A 16,110-nucleotide genomic window follows, 5' to 3' on the forward strand; every position below is an offset into this window, starting at 1 on the left:
GGCATGAGGCAGCTCCTAAGAAACGAGGCCTTCCATAAAAATCCACCTTGACTGACAGCACTGTACACAGCAATGCCTCTGCTCCTCTCCAGGGAGCCCCTCGAACCAATTGAAGGACGTATTTCTCTTGTTCAGAACCTGAGGAAGGTTGCTGTAGGGAGCAAAAATGACAGAGAGAGAACTGAGAGCCAAGAAGGATCATGAGGCTTTATCATACCTTGTGTTAAGATGCTGAAGATGGAAAAGCTAAGAAGAGCCAGAGGTCAGGTACAGCAGAGAGGCCTTTCTCTGGGAAGCCGAAGGTGTCACGAATCCTCTGCTTCCCCTGGGATCAGCACACAAGTTGCAACTCTGTGAAGGCCAAAGGGAAGAGAAAAGGAGATGGCGAAGCAGACAGGATGTCTGTCTGACCAGTTGTCTCTCTCCTAGATTTACTGCTGTACACAGATCACCTGCCACTGGGGCCATCCCAAATCTCTGTCCAAGCAGAGCTTAAAAACTGGGCAAAGGCTTCTGCCATCCCTTTAGACTCAGGTTACCGGAAAGCTGAAGACCGGATCCTCCTTTGTAGAGGGTTCATCTGCACCAAGGGACAAGAGGCCACTCCAGTGAGCCACCATGCCAAAGGACCAGGTCACCTCTGGGAAACACCCCTGTCCCTCTGCCAACTTCAGAGACTGAGCAGCCAAACTAAGTATTTCAGCTGAGCACCTCCTGAGCTCAAGGCAGCTCTAACCACTTCCAGCTCTGGTTAATCTCATTGTCCTCCTCCTCTCCAGCTTGCAAAAGCCTGGTTTCCTTCTCCTTATCACAGCCCAGCTCAGCAGCAACTCCACATTTCTGGCCTTGCTAGCAGTGATGCAGCTCTGAGGGTTTAAGGATGGAAGTGGGTTTGAGGGGAGAATTATTACTGTTTATTCGACCAACTCATGCAGTTGGAAGGAGGAAACAAAGAGGCTGCAGGTTTCAGGGCAAACAAGTGATCTTTTTTATTCCTCCTCTTCCCCCTCTCTCAGACGAGGCTCCTTCCACCAGTTGCTCTGGTTGACTTGCCACCATCCCACACACCGAGTAAATAGATCTCTCACCTGACAGTCAGATGCCACGCTGCAGCTAACGAGCACCCTCTGAATGTACACTGGGACTGGGGTTTGCTAGCAGGGTGCCAGGTCCCCTAACGCCTGCGTGGGAGGCTCACGAAGAAGCAGCTGCCACTTTAACACGTTCTCATCTCCAAGAGCTAATAATAGATGGAAACAGCGCTGTCGCTGCAGGGAGCACTACAAAACTGCACTTGCTGTTTCAGGAGGTGGCTGGGCTCCCAACACCAACAGTCAGCAGAAGGCTGGGAGGCAGGAACAGTCAGGGTCCTTATGCCCCAGGAGAAAAACGCTCTATTTATACTTTGTGCCAAGAGACTGTACAGTCAAACGGGCTGGGGAGGGAGACGTCACTTCAGGACAAGCATTGAGAAGGGATTCAGCCAACAAGCTTAAAGAAAATCCAAGGTCTAAACACAATTGTGATTTTTTTTTTTCCATAGAATAATTTTTAAAGATTTAATCTATTTCTGCTTTCAAAAAAAATGCAATAAGTAAGTTCACCAAAACATGAAACCCTTGACATCAACCATTTAACTTGAAGCGTTTAACACTTACCTGGAATAATTTTGCTCAACCTGTGATTTAATGTTTGTCATCTATATTTGGTTGGGGAAAAACCCCGTTACATTCCAATGTGAAAAATAATTAGTGATTTGTACAGCTCTGTCAGGGCTCTTTTAGAGTCTTTTGCTATCTCAGTCATGTCACTTCTCTCAGGTGGCCCTGGCCCTCCAGCCACACCTAGAAAAGATGACCTACAATTATTAGGAAAAGCTTCAGGATGCTCCATCTGCCTTGAGTGTAGCTGGTTGGGGATTACAACAACTTCATCCCTCCTCTTCGATTTGCATAAAGCACCCAGGAAATCACTGGCCTGACCCAATGTTATCGTTGACTCACAGAACTATTTGGGTTGGAAGGGACCTTGAAGATCATCTAGGTGTCCTCCTGAAGAGGAACGTTTTTCTTGCTTACACAGAGGTTGCTCTGCCTGTGCTGAAGGTCTGTTACAGGCTGCATTATAACCCATCCTCTGCAAGCCTGCCCAGCTATCAGCAGCCAGGAGGGAGACCCACACCGTGGAGAAACACCACCCAGGAGTGACCTGCTATTGCCCACATACAGCTGTGCTAAATCCACAGCAGCTCTTGCTGACACTGAATTTCACCCTGGATGGTTCCTTGCCTACAACATAGCCCTGAGTGGATGCCACATTTTGGGTCTGTAATTTTTTTTTCCCCTTGCTAAGACTCCAGAGCTGGATGTTGAAAGAGGCAGAAGTGTTACTTTTCTAGCTCCAATTCTTCTGGCAAGTACAGCATTTTTGGTGATTTCTGTTCAGAGGAAGAGAAAAAAAGCTTAAGGCAGGTAGAGTCCCTGTGAGAACTATTTTCTGATGTTCATTTTCCTCTGCTTCCCTTGCTCAGCCCAAGTCAAGCAGTCAAACCATTAAAATAAAGCACTTTTTCTAGAAAAGCTGCATCAAGTGTGCTCCTGTGTGCAGGTGCTCCAAATATCTGCAAACAGCTGTACCCCTCCCTGAGGAAAGCAACACAACCCTCAGCCAACCCCCCCACCCCTCCCCGCTGCCCCATGCCAACCCCATCCCACCAGAAAAAGCTGAGACTGGTGGGACTTCGCTCTTGTGCCATTCACAAATGCCCTGGTTGGAAAAGGGATGGTTGGCAGGACCCAGCAGAGGAGGATCCAGCAGTTGATCCTCACACAGTGTCAAAAAGCAAGAGTGCATCCCTCCCAGGACTGAAATTCTTGCTCCGAGGAAGGATCCTGCAGACCCTGCTCCAGGCACCACTTTCCTGTGCTCCCTTACACACACACAGACACACAGAACAAAGCTCTTTCCCAGCAGAGATGACGTGTCAGAGCCAGGCAGGATTGCAGTTGAGCACCCTGCAGGAAGAGGCACAGAGGGGATCATTACATTTGCCATCCACCTTTTACTTTTAAATTCTGCCAGACAGGAACTTTCACTACACTGCAAAGAGTTTTGGCCACCGTTCCACTACCTCCCATGTTTATTCAGTCAGAGTGTTAAAAATTAATGAAGTGGATGTGCTATTGATTTCAAAAGGGCCCTTGGTGTAGCATCCCAGCTCACCCACCGCTCAGTGCTGCTGGGGAAGCCTGTGGAGAAGCAGTCGGGGTGCAACCCAGCCCTGTATGGCAGGGAACATGGGAAGACTCCTCTGCAGACACAGCACACACCAAGTTCAAGAAAGGTTTTTAAGAGAGGCAGAATTTAAATTATTTTACTAAACAGAAAATCCCTCCCTATGAGCACAAAAGGTCTCATGTTCAAGCTTCTGATGCAAAGGTCACCAGGGGATGGGAGGTCCTTTCACTGATCCCGGTGAGGTACTGATCTCCCCACCTTTTGTCTGCATTGTAGCTGTTGCTGGCCAACAAAGTACTGTTTTTGCAGCTACACACGTTCCATTTCCTACAGAAAGCTGTGTAAATGCAGAGAACGTGGAGCCAGAGCCCCACACAGCACTGAGCAGGGTGGGGTGACCAACACCTCAAAGCCGTGCAGAGGGAGAGGGGGAATAAACACTATTCCAGAAGTGCTGGGAAGGATGCAGGGGTCAGACAGACCCACGGGAGGAAGGGAGGGCAGCAACAGAACAAAGAGAAAAACCAGAAGAATTTCATGGATAAAACCTCCAAAATATAAATGTGTGTGTGTATATATATATATATATATATGTAAGGTGAGAGCAAAGGAGTATAATAAATAGTGGCTTTCTATATTCCCATGCCTGCCAGGGAATGCCCATATCCAGGCTGGATTTACCTACCATGGTTAATCATGGCAATTAAGCAAATCAGTACTAAAATGAACAGTCACCATACCATACTCAGAAGTGAGATCACGCTTGGGCGATGGGGACCTTCCAGCCTGCACGTGCCAGGATGGGGGAAAGAGACTCCTGCACCTCTGGAGTTGGGTCTACCCCTGCCATAGGTGTCACCAGGACAGATCCAGTTGTGCTGTGAGCCTGCAGTTGCTTACAATGCTTTTATTACGCTGTAGTTAACATCAATATAAACAGGCAGCTCAAAAATACAACCCACCAAAGACATCCTCGCCCCCAAATTAGCACAGGAAATCCAGAATCATTGTCACATGATAAAAGAATGATTTATTAGAGCAACTTTATGATAAAATTATATAAAATAACAATTTATTTTTTTAAAGACGTCCACAACATCACCTTGAAACAAAATGTACAGATACTGCCTAGAATCCAAACAAAAATAAATAACCATTCAAAACAAAACAAACAAACAAAAAAAACCCCAAAAACAAAACCCCCAAAACCAAAACATAAAGTGGGGAGGGGAAAAAAAATCAGGGCAGGAGAAACAAATCTGAATTATACACAGCATTTCAAGAGGGTGTGGAAAAGAGAACGTCATTAATCGATTCAAGTTATACAAACGTGTTTCAGCTTTACTCTCAGACAGCTCAGCTTGCATTTGTGTTGCATGCAAATGGAATGATCCAGTGAACAGTTCAGAACAGCAGAATCAGCAGCATAACAACAGCAGAGAGTGAAATAGGCACAATTCAGCACGGGGCACATCGAAAAGTGAACAGGTAGTTGTCTGGTCTTTGCAAAAGTTATACACATTTACTGAACTGCAAAAATAGCTAGTGTGATCTGCAAAACAAGAGCAAAACTAGTAGAATCTTGCACTTAAATACTTTGTACACTTTTTAATCTATCTTTCCTTTTTTTTTTTCTTTTTTGTATTTTTTTCCTCCTCTTTTTCTCAGTAAGCTCTATGTAAACATTCCCCTAGTTGTACCTTTACTAAAATACTCAAAGATGATGCAGACAATCTTTTCTCCTGGAGCACGACTGCTACAGGAGATCACCATAGGTACATTTAGGCCCTTGCTCACAAAGCTGGTACACATTCTCACAGGAATTTACATTCACTCCATCAGAAGAGAGTAACAGGGTTTTACATTTGAAAGCATCGAACTGAGAAGGTGGTTTTCAAGTACAGTGGAAGAGCTGAGGGCTGGGATTTGGAAAGGTGCTCACGGCCGTCAGGCACCCAAGGTGTACAGGAGCCCAGAAGACCCGAGAGGCTTTGAAAACCCCACCCTTTGTTACATTTCCTTAGTCAGATACAAAACACACGAGAGCAACATGGTACAAGTGTGACCCACAGGTCAGCATCACCCCTACCAAACTCCACGCAAGGGCCACCCATAGCTCATGGAAGCCAACAGGAATCCCACGCACTGATCCCAGGCCACCCACTCTGACACCACTGGAGTCACACAGAGGCGTGTTTCCACAGCTGGTACAGTACTGCTTGTAAGAATGAAGAGTGGGTGACTGAAGGAGGTACAGTCAGACAGCAGTTCTTTGGCTTATCTGGAGCAGACAAGTGCAAACGGGCCGCACTGCCGAGGCGGCGAAGACAAGCGCAGGTACATTGTTGCGTTTCATCACTGACCAGCAAAACTGGTGTGAATGCCAAGATGGAGGGATGAACGTTGTGTCAGGACACACAAGCATTTTATAGCTTGGCTGAGCCCCAAATAGAACAAATCAAGCTGTGCATCCTCCCCCCCACTTCACACAAACATTTCCAAATTACAAACAGACACCAATTGTTGCATCCTTATTAGTCACTTGAAAAGGGACCGTGTTTTGTGGGTTAATTAACTGCTGTAAGGTGTCTGTGGGCTCTCTCTCAGGTTCAGAACACAGCAACCAAGGAAGAAAATCCATCCCTGATGTTTTCACAAATGAAAGGAGAATCGAGCATTTTTCAAGTGAAAGTAAACAGAAGTCCCATCAAGGACATGTTGTAGAGAACAAAATCACAGCCATGAAGATGTGGAAATGTGGGTAACAACAATTAAAGTCAGATGTCTGAGTAACTCACATGTCTCTGCAGCAAAACTGAAACTAACTGCAACACCTTATCCGTGAAGGTCCTTTAACTCCTAGAGAGTTGGGGTAGCACCTGGTCGGTTCAAACCCTCACCACAAAGGGCCTGAAAAGGTTGTGTCTGGTACGTCAGGAATGATACCACCATGTATGGCATTCATCAAGGACACAGTCAGGTACTTCAAGAAAAGACAGATCAGAGTAAACGACCGAGTGAACACATTCAGACAGCGCAGACTCTGCAGGCAGAGGAACAGCAAGGGCAAATTCTCTTTTTGTTTTGTTTATTCTGCATTCACCTACATGAAATCCAGCAGATTTCTTCATGGAAGAGCAACTCCGCACAAGCAGATGAGTCTTATAACCTACTGGGAACCTTGGAAGGATATTTGCACCTATTGTTTACCAGCCAGCATCTTGCACACTCAAAAGGCAACTAACACCTGTTAGCACACTCCCAGTTTGGGGACCGATCCTGTTTCTGCTGAAACGGATAGAAAGCTCCACTAGCTTCACCAGGAGAGCAATCATGGTCTCCACTAGTAAGATTAAACACTTTGTGAGCATCCCTGTTTATTTAAGTCACCTCAGGAGGGTCTCACAGTTACAACAATCTAGCAGAAAAGCTCAGGTAACTACTGAAGCTTAGCTAAGGGATCCACGACCCACCCCAAAATATAAAGTCAGCACACAAGAAGCAGTCAAGCTTGGGAAACCATTTTCACTGGTTAAACTACACACTGTATGAGGGCAAAGTGGAACTCATCTGCTCACCTTTCCCAGCAAATGTATCCTCCACAGCTACAAAAGAACTTCTTTACTTGATTATTGTTTATTGACCGGGAAGAATGAAGAGGGAATTGATACAAGGCAGAAAAAACTGGGAGCAAACAGAAATCCCCTCAAAACCAGAACTTCTGTGCTTAAAGCAAGGAAAGAAAATTGCTTGGCATTTTGCAATTGCAATTTTGTAACTGAAAGACAGAACACAAAACCCAACTTCTTTTTAAGCAAGGAATTGCTCAGTGCAACTGCACAAGATCCTCAGGATTTCTAGGATTATAATGGACCCCAAAATAATCCAGGCAAAAATCCCAGCTGTACCAAGTGCTTGACACTGCTGAATAGTTTCTGGAGAATGCCACAGAATGGCATCTTCAAGCACTGCAGTACTGAAAAAAATTTGTAACAGAACCAGCCATAAAGGTGGAGCTACATTTAAGCCATTGTTTTTTCAGTGCTGTCAAGTGAATGCTAGTTCACAGCAACTGTGCAATTAAGTTTATTACATGAGCCATTGGAACAGATGCCTGTCTTAGCAATTAGCTAATCGTAAACATCTTCGTCTTTGGCCCAGCCAAGAGCATTTGTAGCTCATTGTAAAAAGATTGTATATATTTAAAAAAAAAAAACCAAAACAACAAAACCAACAACAGTTTAAAGACAGCATTTGTACCAAAACAATGACAATTTGGCAAGCTAACCTGTAAAATTGGACTTGTACCTACCCCAAACTTTGGGGTCATCAAAAATAGTAACTGCAGTAGTAGTCTTTACATTCATACCATGACTTTTACACTTTCTCAAGAGGAAAACAAAGGGTTTACTCCATCTTCATTTGGTTTTTGGACTGAAAATGAGACAGTGCACAACTTCAGTGTGGTCACCTTTGTTTTTTGTTCTACAACTGCTGAAAAGGGCTTCTTACACAGCTGCACTAAGAGTTTCTGCTAGAAACCCAAGGTATTGCACAGTCACTCCACTGGACTGACAGGTTGATTCTAACGGAGCTGGAAATGCTTCAGTTGTACAATTAAAAAAACCCAAAAAACCAACCAAAACGAACCAAATGGTGGTTTTTAACTTGCACCTCATCAGAGCTGCAGAACAGACCAATGCAGGAACGCTTCAGCAGTACTGAACAGGGTGTGTGCAAAGCCTGTTTTCTTATGGCACACTGGAAGAGAGAGAGTAATTTTCTAAAAATCAGTTAGCCTCTATGCTGCATATGTGCTGCTCCACAGCGCTAGTCCTGCTCAGAAGGCATACACAGCCTCTCCATTCACCCTCACAGCATAGATTGGGGTTTTTTCTGTGCAACGTGTTAGCAATCTAAACAACTGCTCCACACAAACTGTCCACAAACCACTCACACACAATACTAATGCAACAGTAGATTACAACATGATAGCAATACAAAATATTGTATCAGATCACGTATTTCTCTCCATCTGGAATGAAATTGGAATCTTGTAAGCTAGAAGACCCACAGTTCGATTTCTGTGTGTAGTTTCTCATCTGTGCTGGGGACAGAGTCTCCAGCGTGGACCCAGAAGTGTTAGCAGTCCTGACTTTAGTGGCTGTAGGTTGTTTAGCAGCAGAAGATGCTTTGTTACTGGCAACTATGTCCAAGTTTCCAGTAGGGTCAACGATAGCGTTTATGACTGGGGGGAGAAAAGAAGGAAGAGAGAGAGAGACATACACAGACATATTAGCAGTGCTCAGCAGTTCCTGAACAGAAGGTTGCTGCCTACATGTTAACAGCAGTAGAACTTTAGGCTGTACTCATGTGCATTTCAGTCAGGGTGTTTTACTCATCAATACCTTCAGGCCTGAGCAGCTTGAACAAGCAAAACCTCTCCCAAACTGAAGCTATGAGGATATTCAACTTTCCCGCTGCTGCAGCAGCCAAACAGCAAGCTTTTATTTAGCAGGAGCCCAAAATAACACCTATACATTTTTATATGTCTTTACTAAGCTTCTAGATGATGCAAGAGCTTGTCTTGCCTCTTGTATTGCAGCGCTCTATGTGAAAAACTCAAGTCCAAAAAGCACAGCACACCTTACTGGCTGAAAGAGCTGGGGTTTATTATTTAAGCAGAACAGACCTCTGCCAGCTCATCTTGTGGAAACATGCTAATAACCACAATTTCTACAAGAGCTTCCACATTGCAAAAGTCAATAGTTTTCTTCAAAATGTAGAGCAGAAGATCAATCTGCTGTTCATTCCATAGGCACTCGTCAAGAGAGCGCCACGCTAACAACCTGAACCTCTGCAGGCTTCCCCAGCTTCCACTGCCCAACCAAGCCACTTTATTTTACTCTGGGCCACTTACTGAGATTTGAGAGAGAAAAAGAACGTGTTACATGACCAACCTTCAAGTTGTTTTTGAACTCTCCTGAGCTCCTTCAGGATAGAACTGATTTCCTAGAAACAAAAGCATCAGAATGGAAAATTAAGTAACAAAGTTCTCAACTGACACAGGAATCTAGTCTTACCTGATCAAGAAGGCTCAAAGTGAATTCCAACCCTGTTTAACAGAATGGGACAGGTCTCTCCTACAAGGAAAGGCTGAGACAGTTGGGCTTGTTTAGCCCAGAGAAGAGACTATGTCAGGGAGACCATATTGTGAACTTTCAACACTTAACAGGGGCTTACAAGAAAGATAGGGACAGAATTTTTATTAAGGCCTATTGCAATAGGAAAAGCAGTAATGGTTTTAAAACAAAAGAGGATAGATTTAGACTAGATTCAAGGAAGAATTTTTTTACAACTGAGCTGGTGAAACACTGGAAGAGGTTGCCCAGAGAAGTGGTAGGTGCCCCGTGCCTGGAAACATTCAAGGTCAGGTTGGATAGGGGTCTGAGCAACCTCATCTAGTTGAAGATGTCCCTGCTCATTGCAGGAGGGTTGGACTAGATGACCTTTAAAGGCTCCTTCCAACTGAAACCATCCTCTGATTCTATGATCAGTATCTAGGAGCATCTGCTCAGCACACAGGGACCTCTGCTCTGCATCATTTCACCAAGTTCTGCACAACACCACCCTGTTCATAGCCACAGTGGGGTTTAGATTTGAAATGCCAGCCAGATTAACTGCACAGAGGCTCTTTCACATCCTCCTTAATACCATACACATGAAGATGTTTGCAAACTCCTAGATCAGACAAAGCAATTGGCCACATATATACGACTGTAGCAGCGAGCTACACAAGTCCTGCACAGTTATACCTATGTTTAGCATTAACCATATCTGCTGGGTCTATTCTTGTACTTAAATCCCTACTGGCAGTCCCCATAAACGACTGTGAGAGGTCATGAGAGCACAACCACCCTCCTAGGGCCGAAGCTTTTTTATTGCCCTGTTATCAAGCTGTTATGGGTGAGGAAAAACATTCACAAGAAACACTTGTCTACAACTGAAGCTGTGGCAACCACACGTTATGTGATGCTTTTGGTAGATGTTTAAATGAGTCCTAATAACCCCAAACTTAAACCTAAGTTAAGGGACTGGGCCTTTGAAATTGAATCACAAAGGGAGACGGAAAGATTTTGGTGATACACAACAGCTGGAGGAACTCCCTTTGTCACACTTCAAACAGCAACAAATCCCTACAGTTCAACACATGCAAACAGACTAAAATTTTCAGAGATGGATTTGAGAAGGGCCAGGGTTTGTTATTTTTGTTTCTTGCAAAGCTGACAAGGGTGCAAGCCTTCAGTATTTCACTTGTTTGCACAGTCTTACCTTGTTTGATGTCTTCAGAATTGGCACTTCATTTTCTGAATTAATTTTGGCCTCCATCTCCTCCCATGTCCTTTCCGAGTTTTGAAACAGAATCCTGCAGCACAAAAAAGCACAGTCTTAAAATCACCATCCAAAAGCCTCTTGTTTAAAAGACTTAATTATCACAAGATGTGGCAACAAAGGAGATTAGTGGATTAGTGACTGAACAAAGCAAAGCATCTTTCAGCTGATTTAGGAACAATCCAAAGTCCTTCCCTAACTGATGCCTTCTAGAGTCACAACAGGCTTTGAAGAGCCTTCACAAGCCTCGGTGACCTGCAGGGTTTCTAAGAGCCTTGAGACAGGGGAGGAAGGAGGATGCAATCCACCAACAGAACACATTTTCTACTTTGAAATGCTGCCTGCGCAAAGAATTAGCAAAGATACCAACAGGCATTACAAACCCAGCATTAAAATTCCCAAGGCTAAACGTATGAGAAAAAGAGATAATCATGTTACCTTTCATCCACTGCACACACAGTTTCCTATATCTAGATTCCCAGCATCTTGATAAAAAGATTACCTTCCACAAGCAGCAAGCCAACAAACTCAGCAGCAAGTCAACATCTCAGGCCAGGGCTAAAAAATTACTTACTTCATTTTTTCAGCTAGGTTTTCTGTATTTTCACGAATTGTGTGTGATAACTGGGACACTGGGTTCAGCATCAGATTGTCAAAGATTACCTGAAATACAAGGGCAGATCAGAAAACTTTTAGCAGAAGAGGCATACTATAAGACTGGACATTTTTACAGTAAATGATCTCCACAAACATCTCCATTGATGGGATGATATTTGAAGCTTCAGGGAGATTAAGATGACATGCAGCTTTGTTGCAGCACTTTGGCAAAAGGATTAATGCTAACTTGGTTTTTTGTTGTGGTTTGTTGGGTCTTTTTGGTTGTGGTTTTCTTTTTCTTCCTCCCCTTGAGGAGAGCAGAGAGTTGTTTGCAGTAAGGTAATTATTTAAGCATTTCTGAAAGAAAAAGTTTAAGGCTTTCCAAGCCTCACAGGCACCACTCCTCCCCTCCACCCCGCCCCCCAAAAAAACCCCCCACCATCCCAAAAGCCAAATCACAATGCAAGAAATCACACAAGCAGTCTAACCAAAAACACCTAATGTGGTTTATGAGAGCTCAAGCCACCTTCACAACCATGTACTTACACCATATTACATTCTGCTTTATTAAAAACAACAACAACAACAAAATAATCAAGTCTTGTGGTTCTGAAGAGCCCTGAGGCCTTTGCCAGGAAAGCCCACATCAGCTGGGGCACTCTGAACCTTGGCATGTCTCTGGAGGGCAGCAAGGGATTGCTTCAAGTCAGGCACAGGACAGGATCAGCACACCTGTGGCTCAGCCAGGGTGTCCCGTCTGTCCGTCTGTCATCCCTCCATCGTCCCCCTGCCCTGTCAGCCTGAGTCACACACCTCCCTCCAGAGCACCAGTGACCATGCTGGAGCCCAGTTCTCACCTCTGGCCTCTGCCCCAGCTCCTGCTCAACTGGAGCCAGCAGGCAGAATGCAAAGAGAAGCAACATCTGGGTGCTCCATCAGCAGCCTGGGCCTCTGCTTACCACCACCCTGTTACAGCCCTCAACTCCAACAGCTTCCTTACCCTCACATAAGCATCATCCCTGTAATCTCCAGGTTACCCATCTCTCTCACCCCAGAACAGCTGCTTGAAATGGCACAGGCTGGAGGGAGCAATGCAGAACAAGTGGCTTGCTGTCTGCACAGCACAGCACAGCTGCAGACGCTCCTCAAAAGGTCCCAAAGGCCAAATCCTGCCACTGCTGCTCTATGGCAGCTCTCACCAGCATGCCCATTGCAGAAAAATAAGGTGCCTTTACTGATTAGGAGCAACTGTTTGCACGCTGTAATTTCTTGCCATCAAACTACTGAGGCTACAGATTTCAAAGTTGAGGGCTCTGTGCTTTTCTTTAAATGAGCAGTAAAAGGCCTAAGCGGGGTCTGACACAGAACATCTCCTCCCAAACAACATGTCACCAAGCCTCAGGCTTTAACAGAGTTTTACATGAGAGAGGAAACTTCCAGGCAGCACTGGCAAGAAGACTGATTCTGTTCCCCTTTTTTTCTTTTTCTTTTTTTAAACACTTTGTATCCCTACAGGTCAGGGCTTTTCAGAAGTTCCTTTTTTCCTTTTTTTTTAAAATAGCTTCCTTTGGCAGCTTAGAAAGCACAGCTATACACACACTGCTTAAAGCACTGTCATAGATAAAGTAAAGTAAAAGGTGGCCTGCCTCCTCACGGTTTCTTGTCCTTGTTTTTCTTGATGGATCCTCTTCTCTATTGTCATTCATATTTTGGTCAAAATCCTTCAGTTCCACTGATCCCGGAGGCACTTTCTGGTAGTTCAGACTTGCTTCTGGAATGTGCTGCACCAACTTGGAAATAATGAGTAATGAGTCATTAAAAATTAGTAGGGAAGGAGACACACAGGCACTCACTGCAGGTATTGCAGACTTTCAGGCAAGCCCCAGAGGAACACTGATTCATATAAGTCTTGTTCAGACAGGTATGGGTTCCTAAGCAAATTACCAGACCCCAACCCTGCAAGCATCTACCCACTGGAGTCATCCTACAAAACTCACTGGGGCTGTTCCACTTTATAATTTTGAAACTGGAACACAAATTTGAAAAGTACATCTTTGCCTTTTTTGAACTTAGGTTAAAACTTTAAAAGGCCCTGTTTTCCCAGGTTTAACATTTAACTCTATCAATACCACACTAAAATTAATCTGAAAACACTTAGTAACACATGGAAGAGATGAAAAAGCAATACAAAACCCACTGATAATGCAAATAATTAACAGGAAGAACAGAAAAGGCAAGACACCAACTCCTGTTCGGTTGACTGACACACACAAAAACTCTAAAAGAAGGGAAAGAAAATAACAGTGACATGACAGAGATACAAAAATAATGGGATGGAAAGTGCACCTGAGATGGATATGCCAGCCGAAAAGATCTACGAGCAATCTGTGTTAAAACAGAAACAAAGAGATCAATGCCAGTGAATGACTGGGACAGCAAGTATCAAAGAGAACACATGGTTCAGGGTTATTTTGGGTTGACATCCCCAAAAGCGCATTCCTGAGGACCAGCACTTGATGCCCACCCACCACATGCACTGAAGCCCATGGAGGTCCTGGTCACCAACTCGCTCTGCAAAGGCAGACTTGGGCAGCTTCCCAATTACTTCCAAACTGCTGAGTGGAAACCAGCAGCCCTCCAAGCACAGAGAAAGGGCTAAACATACAGCCCAGGAGGCTCTTTGGTTGGCAAAGCACACAGCTCTTGGGAGGAAACCATGTGCCATCCAAGGTCCAGGCTCCCCACACTCTATGCAACAGCACTTGGGTTATACACAGGCAGAAGGTACAGGGTACTATGGTACAGGGGCACAACAGCCAAAATGTTCAGCTAAGCTGCTCTTTTTTTAAGCATCCTTTCATGAAGTGCAGAAACAGTAAGTCAGGCTGCTTGCAGAGTTGAAACAGCGTGAGAGGAAGTGAGATATTCCTGCAGTGCAGCAGTTCTCAGCACAACCAGCTGAAAACACAGTAAGGACAGCACCTGCTCCCCCCATCACCCAGAGATCCCTGTGGGAGCTGGTCTCTGCTGCTTTCTGCTCTGTCATGCCTGTATGAATTTCTTCCCATCACACCAACACTCTTACTGAGTACATGAAACAACAGCTTAACAGAAATAATTGGGCTCTTAAGTTTTTGCTGTATCAACTTTGGAAAAAAAAACAAACCCAAAACCTGAAAGACCAACCAAAAGAATTTCATGCAGAATTTCACACTTCTGTGCACAAGCAGCCAGTAATTTGGGGTGACCCACTTGCAGCAGCTGAGCTTCCAGTCTGACTGCTCTGCAGAAAGCTGGGTCCTGCAAAACCTGTAAACCCACAGCCCAAGGCATCCCAAACAACCCCAGGCTTTGGTAAACAGGAATTGTGAATGTTTCACCCTTGCTGAACTCTTTTTTTGGTTTGTTTGGATGGGTTTTTTGCTTAATTTGTAGCAGTACTCAGCTCAGTATGCCAAGAATCTAGGTTATTATAAACTATACAGCTGAGGCTATGAAAACAAACAAAACCACCCTAAACATTCACTGGGGGAACTGAAAGCCTTCCTGGCAAACATCCAAGGCAGCGCTGGACCTGGAAGAACAGAACTTGAAGAGTAAGATGGAGCTTGAGGTTTAAACCTTTACTTTTAAAGAACTCTCACAACTGTAATCTTTAACCAAGCTTCCCAATAAAAGTAATTGAAAAAGCAATTCATAAGAAGCTGAGAAATGCTGTGCCACACACTGGTCTAAAGTGAAGCATCTGGTACAGCATTAACCTCTCAAAAGTGGTTCTAGCATCAGTACTTATTTTTCCTGCATTTTCCCCCACTTTATTAGAATAGGTATAAAATTTAGGAGCAGAAAATCAAGAGCTAGCAGAACAGGACACAACACTGCCTGAGCAGTAGGAGACAGTCACATGAAGAAAACATTTCTTATTCATATAGTTCCTTTTATCAGATGTTCCCTACTATAGCTACAGCAGCTATTTCTCATCACTGCAACCTTTCTTAGAATATTCGACACAAAGTTGTTTAATAAATACTCACAAAGTTCACAGTGCTTAGCATCACACACACTGATCCTCAGATAATTTCTAACAACTTCCCTGCATTTAGCCAGAGTAATTATTTTAGCACAGATTCAGCAGCACCCAGGCTGGGGAAAGTGTGTCTACTGATGCTGAGCCCAGTTCCAAAGACGTGAGGCATGTATATTAACCCTTATCAGTTTCTATGCCATTCATAACATCAACCCCAAGATGAACAGTTCAGGATCCCAAGCTAGTCAGGATTTAGCTCTATGTCTTCACATCACAGAAAGCTCTGCTGATTTAACCTGTTCCTGGCCATCACTAACATGGGACAGCTCCACTGACGCACAGTGGAGTGAGGCTAGTTAAAAGCCTTTATGGTTTTCACCACAGGCTGAACACACCTAAGGTTATGGCTCCTGGTTTGTCTTCATAGGCTCCTATCAGTACTTCTTCATTCACACCACTGCAAGGTCTCAAACAGGTCTCTGGCAGCAAGTAGTGCCAGCAGTGTTACCTGCAGCACGACACAGCCCTGTATGTGCTCTCCTGCGAGGGGGCTGAGGGGCACATCCCCAATTCGCCTGGGGCTGAGCAATCCTGGCTTTGCAATCCTACCAATCAGCATCACAGCCACGTGTGCTGCAGCTCATAACTTTGCATGGAGTAGAAATGCTGTGTTTTGCAGGTGTTCTTCCTCCAGCAGCAAAGGACATGCCTCTGTGTGAGCTGACTTATGGCTGTACTCTTCAGCTGCACTCAACAAAAAAGCAGATCTGATGACTTTCTGGAAGGAAGGGGGTGCTGAGTACTGGTCATTACCAACCCATGGCAAACATTTCACTTGGAAGAGAGCAGTAAGGTAG

At 44.6% G+C, this 16,110-nt stretch overlaps 1 protein-coding gene across 1 annotated transcript in view; it reads right to left on the reverse strand.

Annotated features, from left to right (window-relative positions):
• Positions 1-7,984: 7,984 nt before the first annotated feature.
• CEP170B (centrosomal protein 170B) overlaps positions 7,985-16,110 on the reverse strand; it is a gene marked incomplete at its 5' end in the record, with an annotated part of 54,454 nt that continues 46,328 nt past the window's right edge. Inside the window, 6 exons of the mRNA XM_084270448.1 lie at positions 7,985-8,485; positions 9,198-9,249; positions 10,570-10,663; positions 11,204-11,292; positions 12,873-13,016; positions 13,573-13,611. Coding sequence (XP_084126574.1) covers positions 8,250-8,485; positions 9,198-9,249; positions 10,570-10,663; positions 11,204-11,292; positions 12,873-13,016; positions 13,573-13,611 — 654 coding nt within the window. The 3' untranslated portion in view covers positions 7,985-8,249. The remainder of the gene's footprint in view (positions 8,486-9,197; positions 9,250-10,569; positions 10,664-11,203; positions 11,293-12,872; positions 13,017-13,572; positions 13,612-16,110) is intronic.

This window comes from Gallinula chloropus, assembly GCF_964237585.1.
Source record: "Gallinula chloropus genome assembly, chromosome: 14".
Taxonomy (NCBI): Eukaryota; Metazoa; Chordata; class Aves; order Gruiformes; family Rallidae; genus Gallinula; species Gallinula chloropus.